This window comes from Xenopus laevis, chromosome 2S, assembly GCF_017654675.1.
Source record: "Xenopus laevis strain J_2021 chromosome 2S, Xenopus_laevis_v10.1, whole genome shotgun sequence".
Taxonomy (NCBI): domain Eukaryota; kingdom Metazoa; phylum Chordata; class Amphibia; order Anura; family Pipidae; genus Xenopus; species Xenopus laevis.
In genome coordinates this window covers 153,669,686-153,691,845 of record NC_054374.1, presented here as the reverse complement: position 1 = coordinate 153,691,845, position 22,160 = coordinate 153,669,686, and the positions used below count along the sequence as shown (strand labels likewise).

At 39.3% G+C, this 22,160-nt stretch overlaps 1 protein-coding gene across 4 annotated transcripts in view; it reads left to right on the top strand.

Annotated features, from left to right (window-relative positions):
• arhgap20.S (Rho GTPase activating protein 20 S homeolog) overlaps positions 1-22,160 on the top strand; it is a 94,462-nt gene that overhangs the window by 60,639 nt on the left and 11,663 nt on the right. For all 4 annotated transcript variants that reach the window (XM_018250338.2, XM_018250339.2, XM_041584570.1 and 1 more), the window contains 3 exons: positions 648-714; positions 14,236-14,424; positions 20,830-21,008. In XM_018250338.2, coding sequence (XP_018105827.1) covers positions 648-714; positions 14,236-14,424; positions 20,830-21,008 — 435 coding nt within the window. The remainder of the gene's footprint in view (positions 1-647; positions 715-14,235; positions 14,425-20,829; positions 21,009-22,160) is intronic.

Genomic DNA, 22,160 nt, shown 5'->3' with positions numbered 1-22,160 from the left:
TATGGTATTCGGCCAAATCTTTCACCAAGGATTCAGGGATTCGGCCGAATCCCAAATAGTGGATTCTGTGCATCCATAGTCAAAATACTATTACTTTAACAGGACCAACTTCCTTAGGGGCCTCAAATTATTAGCCCATTGGGCCCCGCCAATGATCCCTGCTAGGCCAGAACTCCAAAACTCCTTACTGCTCCCTTTGCAACCCACAAATTGCACATTCAAGACTTGGGGCCACTGACTGGAATAACCACCTGATTGCAGCCATGTTCTCACAGCAGCTTTTTGACTAATGTGATAAAATAGGATTCTGAATATTTTTTTGGGTGACGGGTCCTCTTTAAGTGCTAAACTCTGACGTATATCAGAATACAATGATCGACAGGAAGAACGGATGGACTTCCCTTTGCAGTGCTAAGGCCATTATGTAATAGGAAGCAGCATCACTGTGTAGAACTGTGCTAGGAATAATAAATACGTCGTTTGGAAGTTTACTCTAGATCGTTTGCTTTAATAACCCCGGAGAGGTTCTTGTGCAATTCATGGCACTAATTAATGATGGGATCATTATAGAGCATTATTCCTCATGTTACATGACTGTTTTTCCCTTGATTCTCCGATGACCATTAACATTGCTCTGTTTTCTCCAGGGCTCAGACGCAGATTATCGCTTGTGGGTCACCTCTGGCAAAGATGAAGCACCTTATCCTCTTATTGGTATGTTCCCAGACTGTCTATTTTAAGATTGACACCGTGCTGCAGTTGACACAGTGACAAATTCAACGTTACAGGGCCACAGAAAAAGATCATGTATACTTGGGCCCCTTATTTGCTGTTAATGTTTTATTAAAAGACGTTGCATTGAATGCTATTGACTAAAATGCAGAGAAAAAGTACCTTATGACTGAAATTAATCACTTTCCTTGTCACTTGTGGGGCATCAAATGGCACAGAGAGGTCAGGGAGTAGACGGCTGTTGTTAAATTTAGTCCATGCTCTGTCTATGGGGCAGTTGGTCACCCTGAACTTAGGCTGATCTACACATCCTTAATTCACATGTCTCATTTGTTTTAAAGGAGAAGGAAAGTCATCTTGCACTTGGGGCTGCCAAATGTTAGGCACCCCCAAGTGATTGTATCTACTTCCCTGAAACCCCGGGCTGGTGTTCCTATCAGCAGAAAACTGCACTGGCCCGGGGGTTATTCCAGCGAGCACCACCGAGCGATCCTCTTCCGGCTTCTTCTTTCTTCGAATTTCCCGGGGCAGATGCATGCGCAGTAGAACGGAATAGCTGACTTTTTAGTTAAAGTTTGGCTTTTCGCTCTACTGCACATGCACAGCCGCAGACGAAAGAAGAAGATGGAAGAGGATTGCTCCGTGGTGCTCACTGATATAACCCCGAGCCGGTGCAGTTTTCTGCTGATAGGAGCACTGGCCGGGGGTTTCAGGTAATTAAATAAAATCACTTGGGGGTGCCTAACATTTGGCTCCCCCAAGTGGAAGAAGATTTTCCTTCTCATTTAAGAGTATGCTATGTGTTTCTTCCTTTGTATACTACAGGAATGGGATCTGTTGTCCGGAAACCCATTATCCAGAAAGCTCAGAATTACGGAAAGTCCATCTCTCATAGACTCAATTATAATCAAATAATCCAATTTTTTTTAATTATTTACTTTCTCTCTCTAATAATAAAACAGTACCTTGTACTAAGATCTAATTAATCCTTATTGGAATCAAAACCAGCCTATTGGATTTATTTAATGTTTACATGATTTTCTAGCAGACTTAAGGTGGCCATACACGGGCAGATAAAGCTGCCAATATCAGTCCTTTAGACCAATTCGACAGTTTATCTGCCTGTGTGTGGGGGCTTTTGACGGGTCTTCCCTATTGATATATGGCCACGATATCGATCGGGAAGGTTTAATTTTTCCACTGACCGATCCGTCTGAGCCCATTGGTCCTTGTAATCCGATCGTTTAGCCCTAGGGCCAAATGTTCGGATTACCCCATATAACCTTGCTGTTGATGGGCATATCAGTGAAAGATCCGCTCGTTTGGGATGTCGCCAGAAGATTGTATCTCTTCATGTATGGCCAGCTTTAGAGGCCCATTTATCAAAGTCCAAATTTATCTCATTATTTTCTGAAAACTACTCCAACCAAATCCGCACAGGTTTTCCCCCTTATTTATGAATACATTTTCCCAAAAATTTCCTGTCTGGGAAAAATTGTGTTGTACGAATTTTTAGGATTTAGATTTTTCCCCGAAAACCACTAAATCTTCGGATTATTGCACAAAACCCAGCTCAGATCAAGATATCTTGGGGACTTCTCCCATTGGGGCAAATTCACTATGCGCCGAAGCGCCTAACGCTAGCGTCAATTCGCTAGCATTGGGCATTTTCATTACTTCGCAAATTCACTAACGGACGCTGGCGTAACTTCGCTAGCGTAACTTCGCACCCTTACGCCTGGCGAATTTGCGCAACGGACGTAACTACGCAAATTCACTAACGCGCGCATTGTTCTGAACGCTACCTTTTACGCTAGACTTCCTTCGCTACCTCAGACCAGGCGAAGCGCAATAGTGTAGATAGGGATTTCTTCAAAAAAAGTTAAACATTTTTCTAAGTCCCAAAAAACGCTGGCGTTTTTTCCTATATTATGGGTGATAGGCTGAAAAAGATCGAAACATTTTTGGGGCTCCCCTCCTTCCCCCCTACATTTCCTAACTCATGGCAACTTAACTATACAGTGGGCACATGTGTAGGGCAAAATAAAAATTTTATTTGATGTTTTGAAGGTTTCCCAGGCATTTGTAGTGCTGCTACGTATTCCTCCATTGAAATTTGAATTTGGCGCCGTATGCAAATTAACCATCGCTAGCGTAACTTCGCTTCGCTTAGCGAATCAACGCTAGCGCAACTTCGCAACCTTACGCTACCCCTGAGCGCAACTTCGGATTTTAGTGAATTTGCGAAGCACTGGCGAAACTACACCTGGCGAAGTGCGGCAAAGTTACTCCTGGCGCAGCTACGAATCTTAGTGAATTTGCCACATTGACTTATGAGCAATCTCGGCAGTTATGAGATGCCAGATTTTCATATTCAGACTTTCTCCATCCTCGGGGTATAATAAATCCCTAAAAAAAAAAATTTCCACTAAAAATTCCGATTTTATAGTAGAAAAACACAACTTATTCAGGTTTTTGGCATTCAGATGTTAATAAATACCCTCCTTAATGTATGAAGATCTAAATTACATAAAATCTGTTATTGTGCATTGTGACTAACAGGTCCCATACCTGTATATCATTTGTAAGGAGTGGCCCTTGCAACACATCCACCATCAGATTAAGTAATGTGCTCTTGCTTTGCAAGTAGGGATTCACCAAATCCATTTTTTTAATTCAACCCAATCCTCCTCTAATACCAAACCAAATAATTTTTATATTCACTGTACTTAATTGTCGATTATGTTGGTACAATGAGTAGCATTGCTGCTTTGATGAAATAAACTGGACACAGTTTGAAGACTTATAATAAAGTCCATAGAACCATAATAAAGATCATTGTAAGCCATTGGGTGAAACCACATCAACGAACTGATATGGTCTCTGCCCCAATGGGAAAATCACACAAATTTTCAGGCAGATATTGATCAGGCAGGCCTCATACATGGGCCAATAAGATACTAACTCGCTCTCAAGGACTGCGTTATCATCCCGTGTATGGCCAACTTTATTGTGTTTGTGTAGTTGGAAAATTAGATTTTAAAGAAGACATTTTGTGTAAAAAATAATAACATACCAATGCGTTCTACTCATTTAGATATAGAAGAATTGTGCTTAAAAAAAGTAGTTTTTCAGACTGATTTATTGAATATTTCTGCAAAAACCCTAATAATCCCTCCCTTCCACTTCCTGCTTCCTGAATTCCCAGGCTTTGCAGGGGAGCCGGCGGCACTCAGCTCAATGCACTGTAGGACAGGAGGTAGAGCAGCTAGCAGGACCTGATAGGGAACTGAAGCCTTTGCTTGTGTGAATGCAGACCTGTGATTGGCTGTCCCCCTCTTACTGTGCTTCTGGCAGGGACTGTTAGGACACACCCACACCAAATTTGAAACAGGGACCAGTGGACATCTATAGGGAGCTCTAATAAAGGGGCTATTTTTAAAGACTATATTAATTTTTAGAACCATGTAAAAGCAACACCATATATTACTTATAATTGGCTACAAAATGAGGATTTTATATGTCTCCTTTAAGCTCCAATGGGGCAGGGATTTGTCATTGGTCCTGTCTAAAGAATAGGCGCACAACAATACCCTGATTGGAACACCAACAACACATTTATTATACTGAAAGAGTTTGTGAGGCCATGATGCAATTACTTGACAGCAGGTCAACTGGGGATCTGGCACTCAACCTTCAATTGCATAGGCCCAAATCCAACCAACTGGATCAAAGCTGACAGTAATTGGCTGATGGTAAACTGATAAAAAAAAGCTCACTCTCCGGTACTGAGCATCCACAAGCTTTTCTTTCATCTGGAACACCAGACCACCCCTATAGATGAACCCTCCTTTGCTTTTCCATGAGCAATCGAACCCAGGAACATGGAAACCCAGTCGGCGCATTGGAATGATACATAACCGTTCACATACAGAGATTGCTGGTTGCACTTTATTGACTTAAATATCCAACCTCCAAGTCCTAATAAATCATAAGAAAACATCTCCTCTCATACTGGTGAAACCTAAATATTTCTGGCACATAAAAAGCTCCCCAGCAGATGTGCAATATTTTCAGTCCTGTGTAGGCAAAAACAGTTTACGCAATGCTAAATATACCTCATAAATACTGAATCCAGAAATCCTGCGTGTAGAAAAAATGGCATTGAAAGCATGAACAATTTATATACATAGAGAATTCTGAACCAGCCCATTATAAATGTCACTGTAATTAAATAATGAGGATCCTAATTGAGTTAGACATTAGGGAAGGCTGAATACATATTTTTTCCTATTTTAGACTGGTTACACATGAAATTATGTAATATGAAACCTTAAAAAAACACAAGCTTTTGGACAGATTTGTATAAACACATAGTAAACATACATGGAAGGATATTCAAGTATTTTCATTCATCAATGGGTGGAAGAAAAAAAGTGGAGACCTGTGCATTGCATTTTATACCCTTTTCCCCTGTGGAAGACCAAAAGGACAGTGACTGTCCGACATTTTCAGTTCAAACCCACCATGGAGGTCCAACCTTGGGTCAAGGCTGCCTCGGCTAATAACATGATTACAGATGTAGGAAAAATTTTGACATATGAGTCATTTAGTCGCTGTTGCAAGAATATCACCTAAATTGACCTTCAAGTTGAGCTTTCATGTGTATTTTGGAGCTCGTTTAGACATTCTCCAAAATTCTCACCCTAAATGACATTCGGTTTGATCCCCTCTGTCTCATTTTCCACCCCTCATAGTTTTGGAACTTTGGGATGTTGAAATGCATTGCTCCTTTTTATACGTAGTTATTTTATATTTGTAACTTTTGTATCAATACATTTGCTTCAGCCTGCCATAGCTCTCTATTATTTATTGTATCTATTTTGGAGACTTCTCTTGGGTCAGCCCCTTCGTATTTTGCTTCATTGGATATTATATTTCATCTTTGGGTAACGGCACAGTGGAGATTTTGGGAATGTTGACAACAGTGTATGTTTTTTTTTGAGGCAACTGTTTCCTGACAAGTGTGTGTGTGGGGGGGGGGTCAGTTTCAGGTGCTTATTTTTAGGGTTAAATATTGCCCAAAGAGCCAGAATGCTTCCCAAGTGCCATTACTTTAAGAAGTTTTGGTTGCCCCATAAAAAGATGTATTTATCAATATATTATCCAATAGAGACCTTGTTAGTATCTTCTCTGTGTGACAGAAAATATAGACTATGTGGCTAGTAGTTGGTCTCATCATTTCACGCACAAGGATATATGAAGCTGGCCCTTTCTTTGCTGCTATTACTCTCTACTCTTCTGGGAAGGCTTTCCACTAGGTGTTGGAACATTGTTGGTGGGAGTTGCTTCCAATTTATTCATAAGAAGTATTGACGTGGGTGATCTGGTTTGGCTTGCATGGGTATTTTAACTCACCCAACAGGTGTAGAGTTGGGTTGAGGTCAAGTTCTTCCACTCCCATCTCTGGACCTTACTTCGTGCATGGGGTTATTATCCTGATAAAACAGTAAAGGGCCTTCCCCAAACTGTTGAAGTGAAGTATGGGAATTGTCAAAAATGTCACCATGTGATGTAGCGCACCTGTGTCGGCAATGAGTGTGGCTTCAATACCCAATTCCAATAATTAGAAAGGGTGTCCTCATACTGTTGGTCAAATGGTGCATATTCAAAATACAGGTATGGAATTTCCAATAATCTGATAAATAGAACTATTGAAGCAACTATAGGAGACATTAATATCTCAGACCATGCACCAATCTCATTTGTGGTCTCCATTTCACCTGCACCTAGAAACTATGTCTCTTGGTCCTTTCCTGATTCGCTTAAAGATAATCCAGACTTCATTAAGATGCTACATAGCAGATGGGATTTGTTTTTCAAGGAAAACAAATTACATTCAAAAGATCCATCCTTATTATGGGAAACTTGGAAGGCAGTGGTTAGAGGGGAAATATCTTCTTTTAAATCTCACTTCTTTAGGAAAGTTCACAAAAACTTTCTTGAGTTGAGTAAAAGACAAAGCATCTCTTACATTCGATTTAAACAACATCCCTCATTTGAGAATGCTCAAAAATATAAGAATATTTTAGATGAACTTAAAATATGGATTAAATTGAGACAAAATTTTTTTGCATCTTTTTCGCAGGCTAGGCTTAAAAACTTAAGTAACAAAGCAAATAATTTGCTTTTTAATCTTACTAAGGCTGAAAATAAGCAGGCTAAATTTATTAAGATTAAAGATACTCATGATCAGCTAACAAATGATCCCAATAAAATTGTAAGCATTTTCAAAGATTTTTATAAAGATTTGTACTCTAATCCAAATATAAACTCTGAGAAAATGCAAGAATTTTTTGTAAATTGTAAAATCCCCCAGATTTCAAAGGGTCAGTTGGAAAAGCTAAATAGTCCAATTTCCTCTGAGGAAGTGTCCACTATTATTAATAATCTGAAAACTGCAAAGGCAGGTGGCCCTGATGGCCTAACTCCTTCTTTCTACAAAATTATGAAAGATAAAATCTCACCCTTTTTAACAAACCTATTCAATGATATATTATTCTTTGGAAAGAGCCTACCTTCTAGTGAAATATCAAATCTTAGAGTTATCCCAAAAAAAGACAAAGACTTATCCAGCGCCGATTCAGACCTAAGCGCCGCCTGAGGCGGCTCCTGCAATGCCGCCCCCCCTCGCCGACTTACTTGTCGGGAGGGGAGGCAGGAACACTAATGCGGAGAGCGCAATTGCGCTCTCTCGCATTTGTAAAGCCGAATTTCCGGTTTAAAAACCGGAAATTCGGCTCTTAAAGGTGCAGGAGCGGCTTTTTGCCGCCCCTGGAAACCGCTTCGGCGTTGCCGCCTGAGGCGAGCGTCTCAGCTCGCCTCATTGGCGGCGCGCCCCTGGACTTATCCCTTCCCTCCTCCTATAGGCCTATTTCCTTGTTAAATCAAGATATCAAGATACTATCCAAGGTCCTTGCCGATAGGCTTTCTTTAATTCTTCCCTCTATAATATCCGAGGCCCAAAATGGTTTTATTAAGAATAGGTCAGGAGTAAAGAATATTAGGGCTCTGATCCATATCTTATACTTCGCAAAAAAACATAAAATCCCCAGTTCTATTTTTAATATTGATGCTGAAAAGGCGTTTGATAATATTACCTGGGATCATCTATTTGTTTGCCTTAAGAAATTTGGTATCACAGGCCCCTTTTTCCAATATATCAAATATCTTTACAAAAATCCCAGAACACAAATTATTTTGGGGGGAGCTAGGTCGGCACCTTTTGAAATATTTAAAGGGACAAGACAGGGCTGTCCTTTGTCGCCCCTTTTATTTAATATTGCTCTAGAACCGCTAATTCGTTTCCTTGATCAATCCAAGTCAATTTCAGGAATTACCATTAATAGACGACATCTCAAGGTATTAACCTTTGCCGACGACTTATTACTAATTTTAAAAAATCCTGAGTCCTCACTTAAGGTTGTTTTTGATTTATTCCGAGACTTTCAGTCCTTCTCTGGTTATAAAATTAATGTTGAGAAATCGGAAGTAATGAATATTTATGGTTCTTTTTCTAAATCTTTACTTAAGAAATTCCAACTTAAAAACCCAAAGAATCAGATCAAATATTTAGGATTAATAATTCCATCAGATCTAAATAATTTATATTCTTTGAATATCACTCCAGCCTGTCAAAAGGTTTTTTCCATGTGTGAAAAATGGGCTAATTCTCCCCTTAATATAAAGGGACGAGCACTCTTTTTTAAATCTTTGATATTTCCCAAGTTAATATATCCATTAATTAATCTCCCCTTGCTTATAAAACATTTTGATATTAAGAAACTTGACTCTGCCTTAAATAAATTTATTTGGAATGGTAAAAAGGCAAAAATTGCACTTCATAAATTAAGAGCTCCAGTTAAACTAGGAGGGTTAAATCTTCCTAACTTTAGAGCTTTTAATTTATCAGCCCTCACTAGATACTGTATTGAGTGGATCTCTCAAGGCAATAAATTTACAAACCCTGACATCGAGATCTTTCAAGAACCCTTCTTTGATATTTTATCTGTTTTACATAGCAAATGGGGAAATGTTCCTTGTGACTTTAAAAGGAATCCTCTTTATCGTGATTCTATTTTTATGTGGAAACATTTATTCTCTCAACATGGGTATAGTTATACAGAAACCCCTTTCATGCCAGCAAAGCTCTTACTTAAACCCTCAGATTATCAAAAGTCTGATTCCTTTCTATTTTCTGCTAAGAGAAATTTACTAGTCTTAGTTAAAGACTTATTTGATCCACATAAGAAAACTTTATTGTCTTGGTCAAAACTCAAAAATGAGTACAAGCTTAATGAATCTGATAGATATTATTACTTAGCTTGTCAATGCGGTCTTTCTCTACTGCATGATAAAAACAATTTGATTTTAGCTGACCACAAGCTAGCAGATGATTTGGCAGAATTTTTGGAACTCCCCTTTTTGATTTCAATTAACTCTTTATCTAAAAAATTTTGGAATATTTATGGTACAGACTCACATCCATTATCTAAATCGTCCATTAAATGGACTGAGTTTTTACAATGTCAAGTGTCTCCCTCAGATTTGGTGAAATCTATTAATACTTATAATAAATTAATTTTGGCAGAGAGTTGGAGAATTCAACACTTTAAGCTTATTCATTTAGGATATGGGAAAATGTTTGCTAAAAGTACCTCTAACAGTCCTATATCATTTTGTCCTAAATGTGACGAGACTAATGTGTCAATTTTTCATTATTTATGGTCCTGTCCAAAAATTAACCTTTTTTGGAGGGAAGTTACTAATTTTTTGAATTTTAGACTGAAGATAAAAATTAAACTATCTCCGTGTATTGCTTTACTGCATCTAGATATTAATATGCTTTCTGCAAATCCTAAGTCAAATATTATCTCCCATGAGAGTAAATTATTGACTTCCTTTTTTCTAGCTGCTTCTAGGAAAGCTTTATTTAATTTCTGGTTACAAAAGGAACCCCCCTCATTATCGGACATCATCTCTTATATGAATCAGCTTAGTTGGCAAGAAGCCTTAATAACTAAAACTAAAGGAAGTATTTCCAAAGATTCTTTTAGGCTGGTTTGGTCTCCTTATTTTGAAATCTGTAACTCCAATACTGGCGATCAAATAATGCGCTTTCTTCAATAGTTAGATGACCTATCTGACACTCCAGATGATAAATGGGCTTTTTCTTTCTTTTATTACTTGTGCATCCACTGGCTTAGTTAATTTTTAGTTCGTTTTTTGTTATTTTTCATGAGTGATATAGTTTTGATACTATCATGCCATTGTCTCCTTTGCAACATATTTTCTTCATCTGCATAACATTTGTTGTCATTTTGATTTCATTTGTTTAATATGAAAATCAAATAAAATATTTTAAACAAAATACAGGTATGGGTTCTGTTATCCAGAATGCTCTGGACCTGGCGGTTTCCGGATAAGTGATCCTTCCATAAATTGGATCTTCATGCATCAAGTCTACTAGAAACTCATGTAAACGTTAAATAAACCAAATAGGCTGGTTTTTCCTCCAATAAGGATTAATTATATCTTAGTTTAGATCAAAGTACTGTGTTATTATTATTATTATTACAGTGAAAAAGGAAAAAATTGGATTATTTGATTATAATGGAGTCTATGGGAGATGGCCTTTCCGTAATTTGGAGCTTTCTGGATAACGGGTTTCCGGATAACGGATCCCATACCTGTACTAGTAAAGACAAGGCAAATATTTGTATTATAATAGCTTTTTGTTTTTAATTTGACCTATGATGTAATTATACAGTACTATGCATACATACAATCGTAGGGTATTTTTTCCTCATTAATGAATGCAGCTGTATTGCTTTTTTTTATTAGGCAGTTGACTTTTAATTATGACTATAGGCAATTAGCCGGTTTATTACTTATTTATTTTGTTTTCTGGTGTAGTACCAGACTATGTGGTACCAGAACACAATAAGGCTTGAGCTTCTATTTAGTTATTTAGACTATGTGGCATTAGGAGCAGATGTGGCCAGATGTAGCCAGACATAAACAGGCCGGGCTCATGTTATTATTGTAGTCCTGCCGTCTCGCTGGTACTCAGCATGTCACATAAACAGCAATCGTGCAGCTCAGCTTGGTTGATAATATTTTGTCAGCAGTGGGGTAGGAGTTTTAGAACAGGTAACTGCCCAGCGGGTATTAATGGAAGACATTTCTTCATGTTTTCATTTCATTCAGCAGCCTGTATGTGTGGGCTTGGAGCTCGCCTCCTATTAGACGGTCATAATTATTGTCTCTTTCAGTAGATAACGGATATTCCTCATGAAAATACTTATACAACATAGTTCTTGAACCAAAACCTAATTTTTGACTGTTGAATCACAAGCTGAATTGGTGCTGACTCTTGATAAGGGATTTTGTACCCCTCCCATTGACTAGGTGTTTCTTTAAAGGACAAAAAAAACCCTATTCAGTAATGGGGGGGGGGCAAAAGATTAAACACCACCCCACCCCCAAGGGAATAGAGGTTTGTTCCCTGGGCTGGTGCATCGGTTATGGAAAACTGCACCAGTGTCACGTTACTTTGCTTACCCGTTTCTCTGACACACTTACAGGCCTATTTATCAAAATTCAGATTTGGTGAATAGAGTTTTTTCTTAATATAAGAAAACTTACCAGACTTGAATGTGTGTTTATTTATGGAAAAACTCAAATCTCAAAAACTTGATCACTTAAAGGGGTTGTTCACCCTTGAGTCAACTTTTTGTATGATGTAGAGCGGGGGTGTCCAAACTTTTGGCTTCCCAGGGCCACATTGGAAGAAGAAACATTTTCTGGGGCCACACTAACGTTAGCTTTTGATTGATTTTATTGTAAAAGTAAAAGAAAAGGGTGTATCATAAACCTAGTGAGATTTTTGACATTGTGTTTGAGAAACTAATGTCAATATCTGGTTGAATGGAAGTAGTTGCAATTCTCAGTGAATTCTCAAGGTGCTCATCAGATAATTTGGTTCTAATTTTACTCTTAGGGGCAAATCCACCAAGGGTCTACTATCAAGGGTTAATTAACCCTTGATAATTTACTGGGAATTAAAATCCTTCGACTTCGAATATCGAAGTTGAAGGATTTTGCGCAAAATACTTTGATCGAAAAAATGTAGGCATTAGGATTCGAAGGATTTTAATCCAACGATCGAAGGATTATTCTTCGACCAAAAAAATTCCCCATAGGCTAACATTGAGTTCGGTAGCTTTTAGGTGGCGAACTAGGGGGTCGAAGTTTTTTCTTAAAGAGACAGTACTTCAACTATCGAATGGTCGAATAGTCGAACGATTTTTAGTTCGAATCCTTCGAGTCGAAGATCGAAGTAGCCCATTCGATGGTCGAAGTAGCCCAAAAAAACACTTCGAAATTCGAAGTTTTTTTTACTTCGAATCCTTCACTCGAGCTTGGTGAATTGGCCCCCAAGTGTGTTCATTCTTGACAAAAATTGCTCACAAATGTAGACGCTGCGTATATCCCTAGCATAGCTGGCAATGGCGCTGAAGAATGCTTACCTGCCTTTGTAAGTAACCGAACGCTCACTTGTTAACTGCTTTTTCTGCTTTAGGAAGCCACACTGCACACCCCACGTAAAATTGAAACCACACATGCACACAATAAGTGATCACATACATACGCTCTCTGTGCGTGAAATTGCAACATGACGTTTCCTGGAATGGCGGAAGTTCAAGCAGGCTGCATTCATATCAATCCTGGGCCACAAATGGCCCTCGGCCCACGGGTTGGACACCCCTGATGTAGAGAGTGATATTCTGAGACAATTTGCAATTGGTTTTAATTTTTTATTATTTGTGGTTTTTGAGTTATTTAGCCTTTTATTCAGCAGGTCTCCAGACTGCAATTTCAGCTGTCCAGTTGCTAGGCTCTAAATTACCCTACTTAACATGCCTTGATTTGAATAAGAGACAGGAATATGAATAGGAGAGGCCTGAATAGAAAGATGAGTAATAAAAAGCAGCAATAGCAATACATTTGTAGCCTTACAGATCATTTGTTTTTAGATGGGGTGAGTGACCCCCATTTGAAACTTGGAAAGAGTAAGATGAAGAACAAATAATAAAAAAAACTATAAAAAGCAAATAATAAAAAAATCTATAAAAAATAAATAATGAAGACCAATTGAAAAGTTTCTTAGACTTAAAGGTGGCCATACACAATAAGATATGCTTGTTTGACGAGGTCGCCAAATGAGCGGATCTTTCCATAATATGCCCACCAATGGCAGGGCAATTTCAGGTTAAACCTAATGTTTGGCCCTTGGTCTGACCGATTGGATTACAACAAAGAAACTGGTGCCGATTGGACGAGGACCACATCGACTAGCCGATGCGGTCCTCGATCGCCAGAAAACTTGAAACTCCCCAATCGATATTTTGGCCAGATATCGATTGGGGAGACCCATTGGAAGCCCCTATACACTGGCAGATAAGATGCCGAATCGATCTAAAGGACTGATATCGGCAGCTTTAATCTGCCTGTATGGCCACCTTTAGCCATTCTATGACATAATAAAAGTTAACATAAAGTTGAATCACCCCCAAAAACATGGAAAAAAACCTTGAACTCAGCGCAGTCGTATTCTACTCATCATTTCCAATGAGTCTAGCAACTTTGAATGAAACCCTCAAAATTGTAAGGATAATTTGAATTTTTCTAAGAACGCTCCCATTGATTTCTACATAAACCTCCCAGCTTTTAGATGCCAGATTTTATAATTCGTGTTTTTTGCACTTAAATCTCAAATCTTTGACTTTCAGTAACCCTCATTTGAATTCTTGATGACTTTTATAACATTTCCCCATAGAGTGACCACTTTGCAAACAACTGTTCATTGCCAGTTCTCATGCATGCTCAAGTGTTCATTTGTGCACTTATTGATGAGTTCTTCAATGGATGAGTTCTTCAACACAAATGACCTAAATCTTTAAAGGATTATACAAATTATTATGTTTTAAATACATGGACTTGCAGTGATTTATTCCTTTCTTCCACCATGGGATAGACATAAATGGGAAGAGGTTTCTGTAATCCAAATTATACTTTGTCTAAATAATATTCTGCAGATGTTTTTGGGGGGAGGAGAATATGTCCTTCCCACTAGAAATGAATTTCCTTGTCACATTCACACTAAACTACACACCACAGGGTCCATCTCATGAAGAACAAGTAGAGAGCCTTCCAGTATGTTTTGGGCTGTGGCAGGAACAGGAGGAAACCAATGCAAACATGGGTGAGCTCACAAATTCCACACTGGTCACAAATAAGCCCAAACAGTAATGCTAACCACTGTGCTCACGCCTTCTTCTGTGTATATTTCAGATTTCTCAGAACTTTGCACCCTACAGACCCCAAATCTATCCCATTATGTTTGGCGACAATGAGTTGCATTCATATTTTTCTCAACAGGACATGAGTACCCATTTGGGATTAAAATGAGCCATGTCCGTGGCACCTTACCGCAAATACAAGGCTTGAAGGACATGGACTGTCCCTTGGATCTACAAGGCCCCTTCCTCATGGAGCATCTCCCTAGAGAAATGCAGTGTCAGTTCATACTGAAGCCCTGCCGCCTGGCTCCTTGCCACCCACTCGCTGGTAAGTTCTGCCCTTTTACAGAGGACTCATTCAGGATGAAATATTCAGCACAAGCATGTTATTACTGCAAACTCACATAATGAAAGGGTAGAGACGCACATTCCAGCCTCCTGAGGTATTTTCCTAGAATTTACGGCATGTTTACATATAATAAGCAAAGTCAAAATTTCAGGAAAACTGTCCTGCTAAGTCAGTGTCCTCTTTCCTCTAAGGGCTACGTATCTATATGTGTATATATAAATATACTGAAGGCACGGGTCTGTGTTTGCATTAGAAACCAGAATAATATCAATTCAAACTTCAATGACAGAAGCTGGAATTAGAATTGTGGGAAGAACTCACTCCCCAAATAATGTCTTGACTTGAATTTTGAGTGTTCTCATTTTTTTTTGCATCTGAGTGCAAATTTCTCAGGGCATTATAAAAAAGAATGAATCTCTCCGCCATCTCCTCACAAGTCCATTGCACAAACTACACAGCTTCTTTGTGTTGGTCACCATAAGTCCAGCACAAGATTTGTAGAATCCTACCAAATCTGATACCCCTATAGCTAGGAAGTCGGATCAGACCAAGTTGGATGGTGTCGTTTGATCTATAGCCGACAGTCAATGTATTTCAATGGAAACCATTACATTTTATCTCATTGTTCAGCAGCATCCAAAGTTCCCTTCTGACAGTTGTGTCGCATTGGATGGAAATTTTTCGTGTAGTTCAGATTTTCCATAAACTTTTTGGTTCTTATCACTGATCTAAGCGAAGTAGGCACAGTAAATAATTGCTTTTCTTCTTACTTAGTGGCCACCATTGTAGATCTAAAAGTAAACATCTACCAGGTGCTGTAGTAATATAAACCATATTTTTCAAGCCACTAGGCCTAGATTATATGCTTGGTCTTACAATAGCTAGACTGCACTGGCTGGCCCAGGGCCATAGGGTTTGCTATACAAGAAAAACCTAATTGAATTCAATAGTGTAATGTTTGGGAAAAGATTAGAATGAACTAGAGGATAAACAGGGGACAGTGATTGTAGGACTGGCCGTAAATATACTTCAATATATGGACAACCCGTCCCTGCTTAGGGCAGAGTTATGGATTAACCGAAAAAACTTTTTGGAGCAGGCACTCAATGAAGGCAAACTTCCACCAGGCAGATAAATTCAAAGTTTATTGTGTCCACAGCCTAGAGAGTTACGGATTAAACCATAAGCTTTTAAATGCTCCATTTTACATAGCCCTTCATGCTAAGTCCAAGGTCATCTACACCTTTCCTTCTCCTTTAACTGTTGCTATGGGTTACTAGACTTGACATTTGCAGCTTTGTTGGTGGAAATATGGCAGGCCCTAAAGTGAGGTGCAAGACCATACAGAACAGGTTTTTAATCAGTCAGAAAGAGATCCATTGGACTTGCCCATCAATACAGACATTGGACCATTCAGTTCAGTTTTAGGAGGAAAAACTTCTCATGATTTAACTCATAAAAACTCAATTGAAATCCATGGGAAAATCTAGAATTGAAGGAGAAAAGCTTGTTTTTTTCTATGAATTGAATCTGCCCCATTATCTGCTGATAATTCTGCCCCAAACTGAGATGGTTTGTCCATATTCTGCAGTGTATTTATGACCAGTCCTACAATCATGATTCACTGCAGCTTTTTCCAAATGATTATTCTGTTTATTGGGCAACATAGAGATCACCCTATGGAAGCTGGGAATAATGGGAGCGATTTTTAATGGGTCCCATTATTCCCAGCTTCCATAGGGTGAATGGAAGAGCGAATACACATGCTGCCTAATTGTGACGTCACTCTGTGGCACCATGTATTCTTTTTGGGTTTTGTAACACACTTTAGTTGGTCTTCGTTTTCTATTTAACATTTTTGTTCTGTGGCTCTCTGTTTGCCAAGATAAGTGGAACCCTAACAGATACGATTCCACAAAAGACTAATACAAAATAATAACAATGAAAAATTAGCGTCACAGCTTGAGCGACCTGCTCCAAATCATTGTGTATTTAGTAACTCCTAGTTCAGAATTCGCATACAACAAGCTTAAAGTTATTAACCAAATTCTCAAATTTTGTGTGTCCGTATTGATTCGATCAATTGTATGTGGACAATGACAATGAGCTGTTTCTAAAGCAAGTTGAGAAGGATTTGTCAGTGACACGTGGAAGAACACTCATCTGTGGTGCTTGGGTAACCAGGCTAAATATACACCAACCTGCTTGTGACCCCAGCGATCTGTAAAGTCCCTTGTTATTCATAAGTCTGGAGAGTCACACAGTTCCTATATCCGACACATGATATCTTGTAGAACTTGGCACTGGTTTTATTCCTTGACAAAATGATTAGAAGGGCATCAAACGTTTTTAAATGTACAGCTTTGTTTGAACAAAAGTTATGCTTATAAGTGTGGCACAGGGAGCGCTTGACCGCCTTTCAACTCCAGCAAACACATTGGCAAACAGATGCCCCCCCTAGCCATTTGTAAAGTTAATTATAAAAACCGGGAGACCATCACACGTTCTTACCTTGAAGCGTATCAGTCCGCGGTCTTCCTTTCGCATGTGCGTCTGGACGTGCGAAGTGAGTGCCACTGCCGGTACGCCTGGATGCGAAGTATAGAGATGATGCTTCTGGGTGCATACATGCTGTGTCAAGACGCCTGCGACCGTGCTGCTGTCATAGGGACAAATTCACTAACGTCCGAAAATTCGACAGCGACCGCTTCGCTCACAGCGCAACACTTCGCCAGGCGTAGATTCGCCAGGACAACGCTAATTCACTAAAATCCGAAAGTTGCGCCCAGGGTACCGAACGCTGGCGAAGTTGCGCTAGCGTTACTGTGCCTAGCGAAGCGAAGTTGTGCTACCGTTGGCTAATTTGCACACAGTGGAAGTTAAAGTTGAATGGACGTATATGTTGCAGCAAATACATTACACTACACAAGCCCGGGAAACCTTAATAAAATAGAGTTGTTATATTGCCCTACACATGAGCCCAGTGTATAGTTTTTGTGCCATATGTAAGGAAATGTAGGGGGGAAGCCGGTTACCCCAAAAAAAAGTTACGCTCCTTTTCAGCCTATCACCCTGAAAAAGGAAAAGATGGACTTATTGAGACTGTTTTTCAGGAACTCCTATCTACTCTATTGCACTTCGCCTGGTCTGAAGAAGCGAAGGCAAGTCTGGCGCAAGAGGTAACATTCAGTAAAATCCGCATCTTAGTTCATTTGCGTAGTTACGTCCATTCACCAGAGCGCAAATTCACCAGGTGTTAGGGAGCGAAGTACCGCTTGAGTCTATCTCCTTCGCTAGCAAAGTTACGCCAGCGACCGTAAATCGGCAAAGTATCGAAATGATGTCACACTGGAGAATTTTCGCCCGCGTTAGTCATTTCGCCCTTTAGTAAATTTGCCCCATTGTTGGCGTGAAAATTCAAAATAAAAGCCTGGATTCCCTAGGGGTAGGTTTCTGGCAGTTTACGGGCTACTTACTGGTCATGACAGTGTCCGATCTATGCTTATAGAACGTGGTCGATCAAACTGATGTCTAGACAGGATCTTCACCAGGTCTGGACTGTGTTTCAAAATAAGCCCTGGCATTTCACTACACACAGGCCCAAATAGCCTCCCCACCAGCCCAATAAATAGTAACTGTCACTTAACAGCAGCCCCTCTGGCCTTTGCCAGAACCCACAGATTGCCAATCCAGGCCTGATCTCCACTGTTGAAGAGTCAATATATAGCATGACCTGTGCCAGACTAAAGACTTTAGGCATAGTTTTTGGTTGCAAATGCAATTTGTGTATGCAAATTGCCATTTTTAACTAGTAATGCAGCATAATTATGGAGTTGCATCTTCTGCAGTTGTGCTCGGGTGCAAATTGAGTGCAAATTACGTCTTGCAGTTTCACAGTAGGGATTACATTGCTTCCAGAACGCACATTCAAAACTGCTTTTTCCTCTGTTTCACTGGGCGCAAGTCTGGAGCACCTATTGATGCAACCCACTGTAGTAACCCTGGAACTACCATCCATAATGGCATTAACTATAGTGTTTACCAGCATCAGTAGGTGCAGTTGCGCACCATTCAGGCAGGACAGATGCATTGGCAACCATACGAAGTGCAGGAGACGATATTGGCACAAGTAGCTCAATTGACTGACTCTATGCACTTTCTATTGCATCTTTTTTGGAGCTCCAGCACTGGGCGTGTTCGTAAATGACCCCTTTTATATTGTTTCTCAGTTCCTAGTTTCATATATCTGCTGCTAGAGGTGGAATATTGGTATGTAAAGGCTATTTTGTTTTTTCTAGTGGCTATTAAGGGGCTTTGCCACTAATTGTTCCCATTCTGGAGATATTTGCCCTCCCCTTTCATATACCTGGATTCCTTCATCCACAACAACATAAAATTGGCTGACGGCTTGGGAAGAATTATATAGAAAAATATTTTCATAAACCTCTAAAAAGTCTTCCCACCCAGTCCCAGAGGGGAATCCAAGAGTGAAATATATCAAATAAGCTTTGCGAAGCAACTACAATGGTAATAATTCATATTTTAGCTGTCTTAGCAGAACACTCCCCCCCACCCACAAATTCTTTATCATTTACATATGGGCCAAGTACATCCATTAAATGAAATGTCCTTTTGCAGTGTGGGTCTGTTTGGAGCATATACACCCCATATCATGCCACCGAATCTGTGGACCAACTGCCAGCCATGTGCCAATCTAACACATTACCATTCATATGAACTGCTATGAAAATAAAAAATACAATACGTATTGGATGGATAAGCTTCATCCTACTAAAATAAAATAACTTAAGAAAATGTTGTACTGTTTCTCAAATTCATCTTCACTATCCCTCTCTCAGCATTTTTATTTTCATTCTGTCTTCATGCAGGAGTTGGCTGTCAGATAATCATTGACAGTTAGAACCAATATATCTTATAGGGGGGCTCCCTTTCCTAGCAGATGTATTAGAGCTCAAGCTAGAGTCCTGCGCGGGTCCATTTTTTGGGACCCGTACACGCAACCTGCAATCCGCAACCCGCATTCTTACCCGCTTGGACCCGCTACCCGCTAAATAACTGACTGGCACAAATCCTGCATGTAGAGAGACAAGATTCTGTTGATTTGAAAGAGTGACCTCTAATACATATTCTAGGCAAAAGGAGCACCTTTAAAGGCTATATTAGACCTGTCATTCAAAATCAAACTCCCAACTCCTTCATGAAAAAAAGGTGCTAAGAGGGGGAGAGTAAAGAGTAACTTATTTTGGAAATGGTATAGAAGTTTTAATCGATAATATTTAGTTTTTTTAAATTTCAGTATGATGAAGCTTATATTAAATGTTCATTTTCGTGATCGTTCCCCTTTAAATATAGTCTTTTAATACAAGATTATAGACTGACTACAAAAATGTGACGCTCGGATTTTTTTTTAAAAAATAAAACCACTTGAGTAATAAAACCACTTAATTATATAGTAAGGGGTTTATTCATTAAAGTCTGAATGGCAAAAACTCGAAATATATTAGTTTTTTTTTTTTAACTATAAAATCCGAATTTTTAGAATTTTTTTGAGATATATTAAACCCAGAGGTTTAATTTGAAAATCCGGCATCCCTGACCTACCAGCGGTCCCAATCCTATTTGGAAGTTTCTGTGGTCCTAAAATCCGACACTTTCGTGCAAAAATCTGAAAGATTTGGGCTTTTCGGGAAAAAACATATGATTCGGATTTTTGCTAGATTTTTTTTCTTGCGTGTCCCTGATCCGAATAAATCGTGCTTTTTTAATAATAAATAAGGTAGCGGATTCTAGCTTGGTCGGACTTTTTTTATTCAAATTGGATTTAAATCGGATTTTGATAAATAAAGCCCTAAATGTGTGCAGCTGTTCGACTTTAAATGAGGATTTCTGTGGCACTTATACATTATTGCTAGTGGATGGATAACGTACATTACAAACACACATCACATTCACCTCATCTTAATAAGAAGCCCTGATGATCGCCGCGTGCCGATACACATTTTACTGTTGACATCTGTTTAGTGAATTCGATTTTGGCATAAACTCCTTCAAGTAATAAAATGTGAGCGCAGCGGTGAGTTAAAGTGTTGTTTAACTTAAGGCATTTGGCATCTATCGCTCTCTGTTTTTATTGAAAAGCCCCCAAAAATGACAGAGAGAGAGGTAATGAAATAAATACATGCACATAATGGAGCTGGATCACTAATAATGGATCACTAGGTCACTCTCTTCACACAGTAAAAGAGGGAATGCAATTGGGAAGCTTTTCCAGGAAAGCTGTTATAGCCACCACCCAGGAAAAAAAAAACCAACAAAAAGAGACATCCGTGAACTCTTCTATTCACTCGCTCACTTTTTCCCCAGATCTGAGCCAGAAGCCGTTTAAAAGAAAGAGGTCGATCATAAACTGGACCTTTTGGCGCGGGTCCAATTCTCAGTTGGACAATATACCGACATCTCCAACATCTTTCGCTCCTGGAATGCTGTTTGGCCTTTCACTGGTTAATATCTGTCCAAATGACAACATTCCCAAGCCCGTCATGGTAAGTACTAAACTCAGGACTGGCTGCCTATAAGCAACCAATGGTTGGAAAAAACAGACGTTGGTAAATCAAAAGTCGGACAGATAGAGACCTAGTTGGAGAAAGAGGAAGATGTGGCATTAGGCAAAGGACCGAAGTGTCCCATGGGGCAATTACTATTCAAGCAGTGAACCCAGATAGGCTGGTAGCTTAATCATATTAGCCCAGTTTGGAAACAAATATGCTTATTGGCCCATGTATGTAGTCTATAGAGTCACAACATCCATGGCTTACATTTACAGAATAGAACAAGTATTCTCATAGCTCTGAGCTCAGATTACAGCAGATATGGGGGGGGGAAGAGGAGCAAACTGAGCATGCTCACGACCAGGGCAAGAAGGTTTAAGCTGAAAACAGGAAGTCTGATACAGAAGCCCATGAGTACACAATAGAAGGAAAGAAAAGCTGTGTTTCTTTTGACAGAGGACTCAAAGCAGCATTTCTTTGAGGTTTACTGGTGTATTTATATAGACCTTTCTGATAAGGCTTACTTAGACCTTACTTAACCTTTCCTTCTTTAAAGGAGTACTAAACATTAACCAAAGAAGTAGGTAGAAATGTTGTACATTATGTTTTGTGCTTCTGTACCAACCCAAGGCAACCACAGCCCTTTAGCAGTAAAGATCTGTGTCTCCAAAGATGCCCCAGTAGCTCCCCATCTTCTTTTCTTCTGATTCACTGCACATGCTCTGTGCTGCTGTCTCATACTGAGCTTAGGGACCCACTCACAATATACAGTACACATAGAATAGAAATGTCACAATATAAGGCTGATTAGTAATTAATACAGATAATTACTATATGGCAGCACAGAAACCAGTGCAATTAGCATCAGAATTTAATAATCAGCCCTGTAGCATCAGCTTATATTATAGGGGAAGATCATTTTCTGCTGGATAATTAGTGACGAGTCCTAAGCTTAGCTTCTCAACAGCTGCTCAGAGCCCACTGAGCATGTGAGTGTCACAGACACTTTCCAAGATGGTGACCCCCTGTGACAAGTTTGAAGTCCTTGATCATTGCTGCTATTGACAAGCTGAAACCTTAGGCTGGTGCAAGAAGTTCACTATATAAAAAATGGAAGTTTCAGCCATATTCATTTTTAAGGTTTAG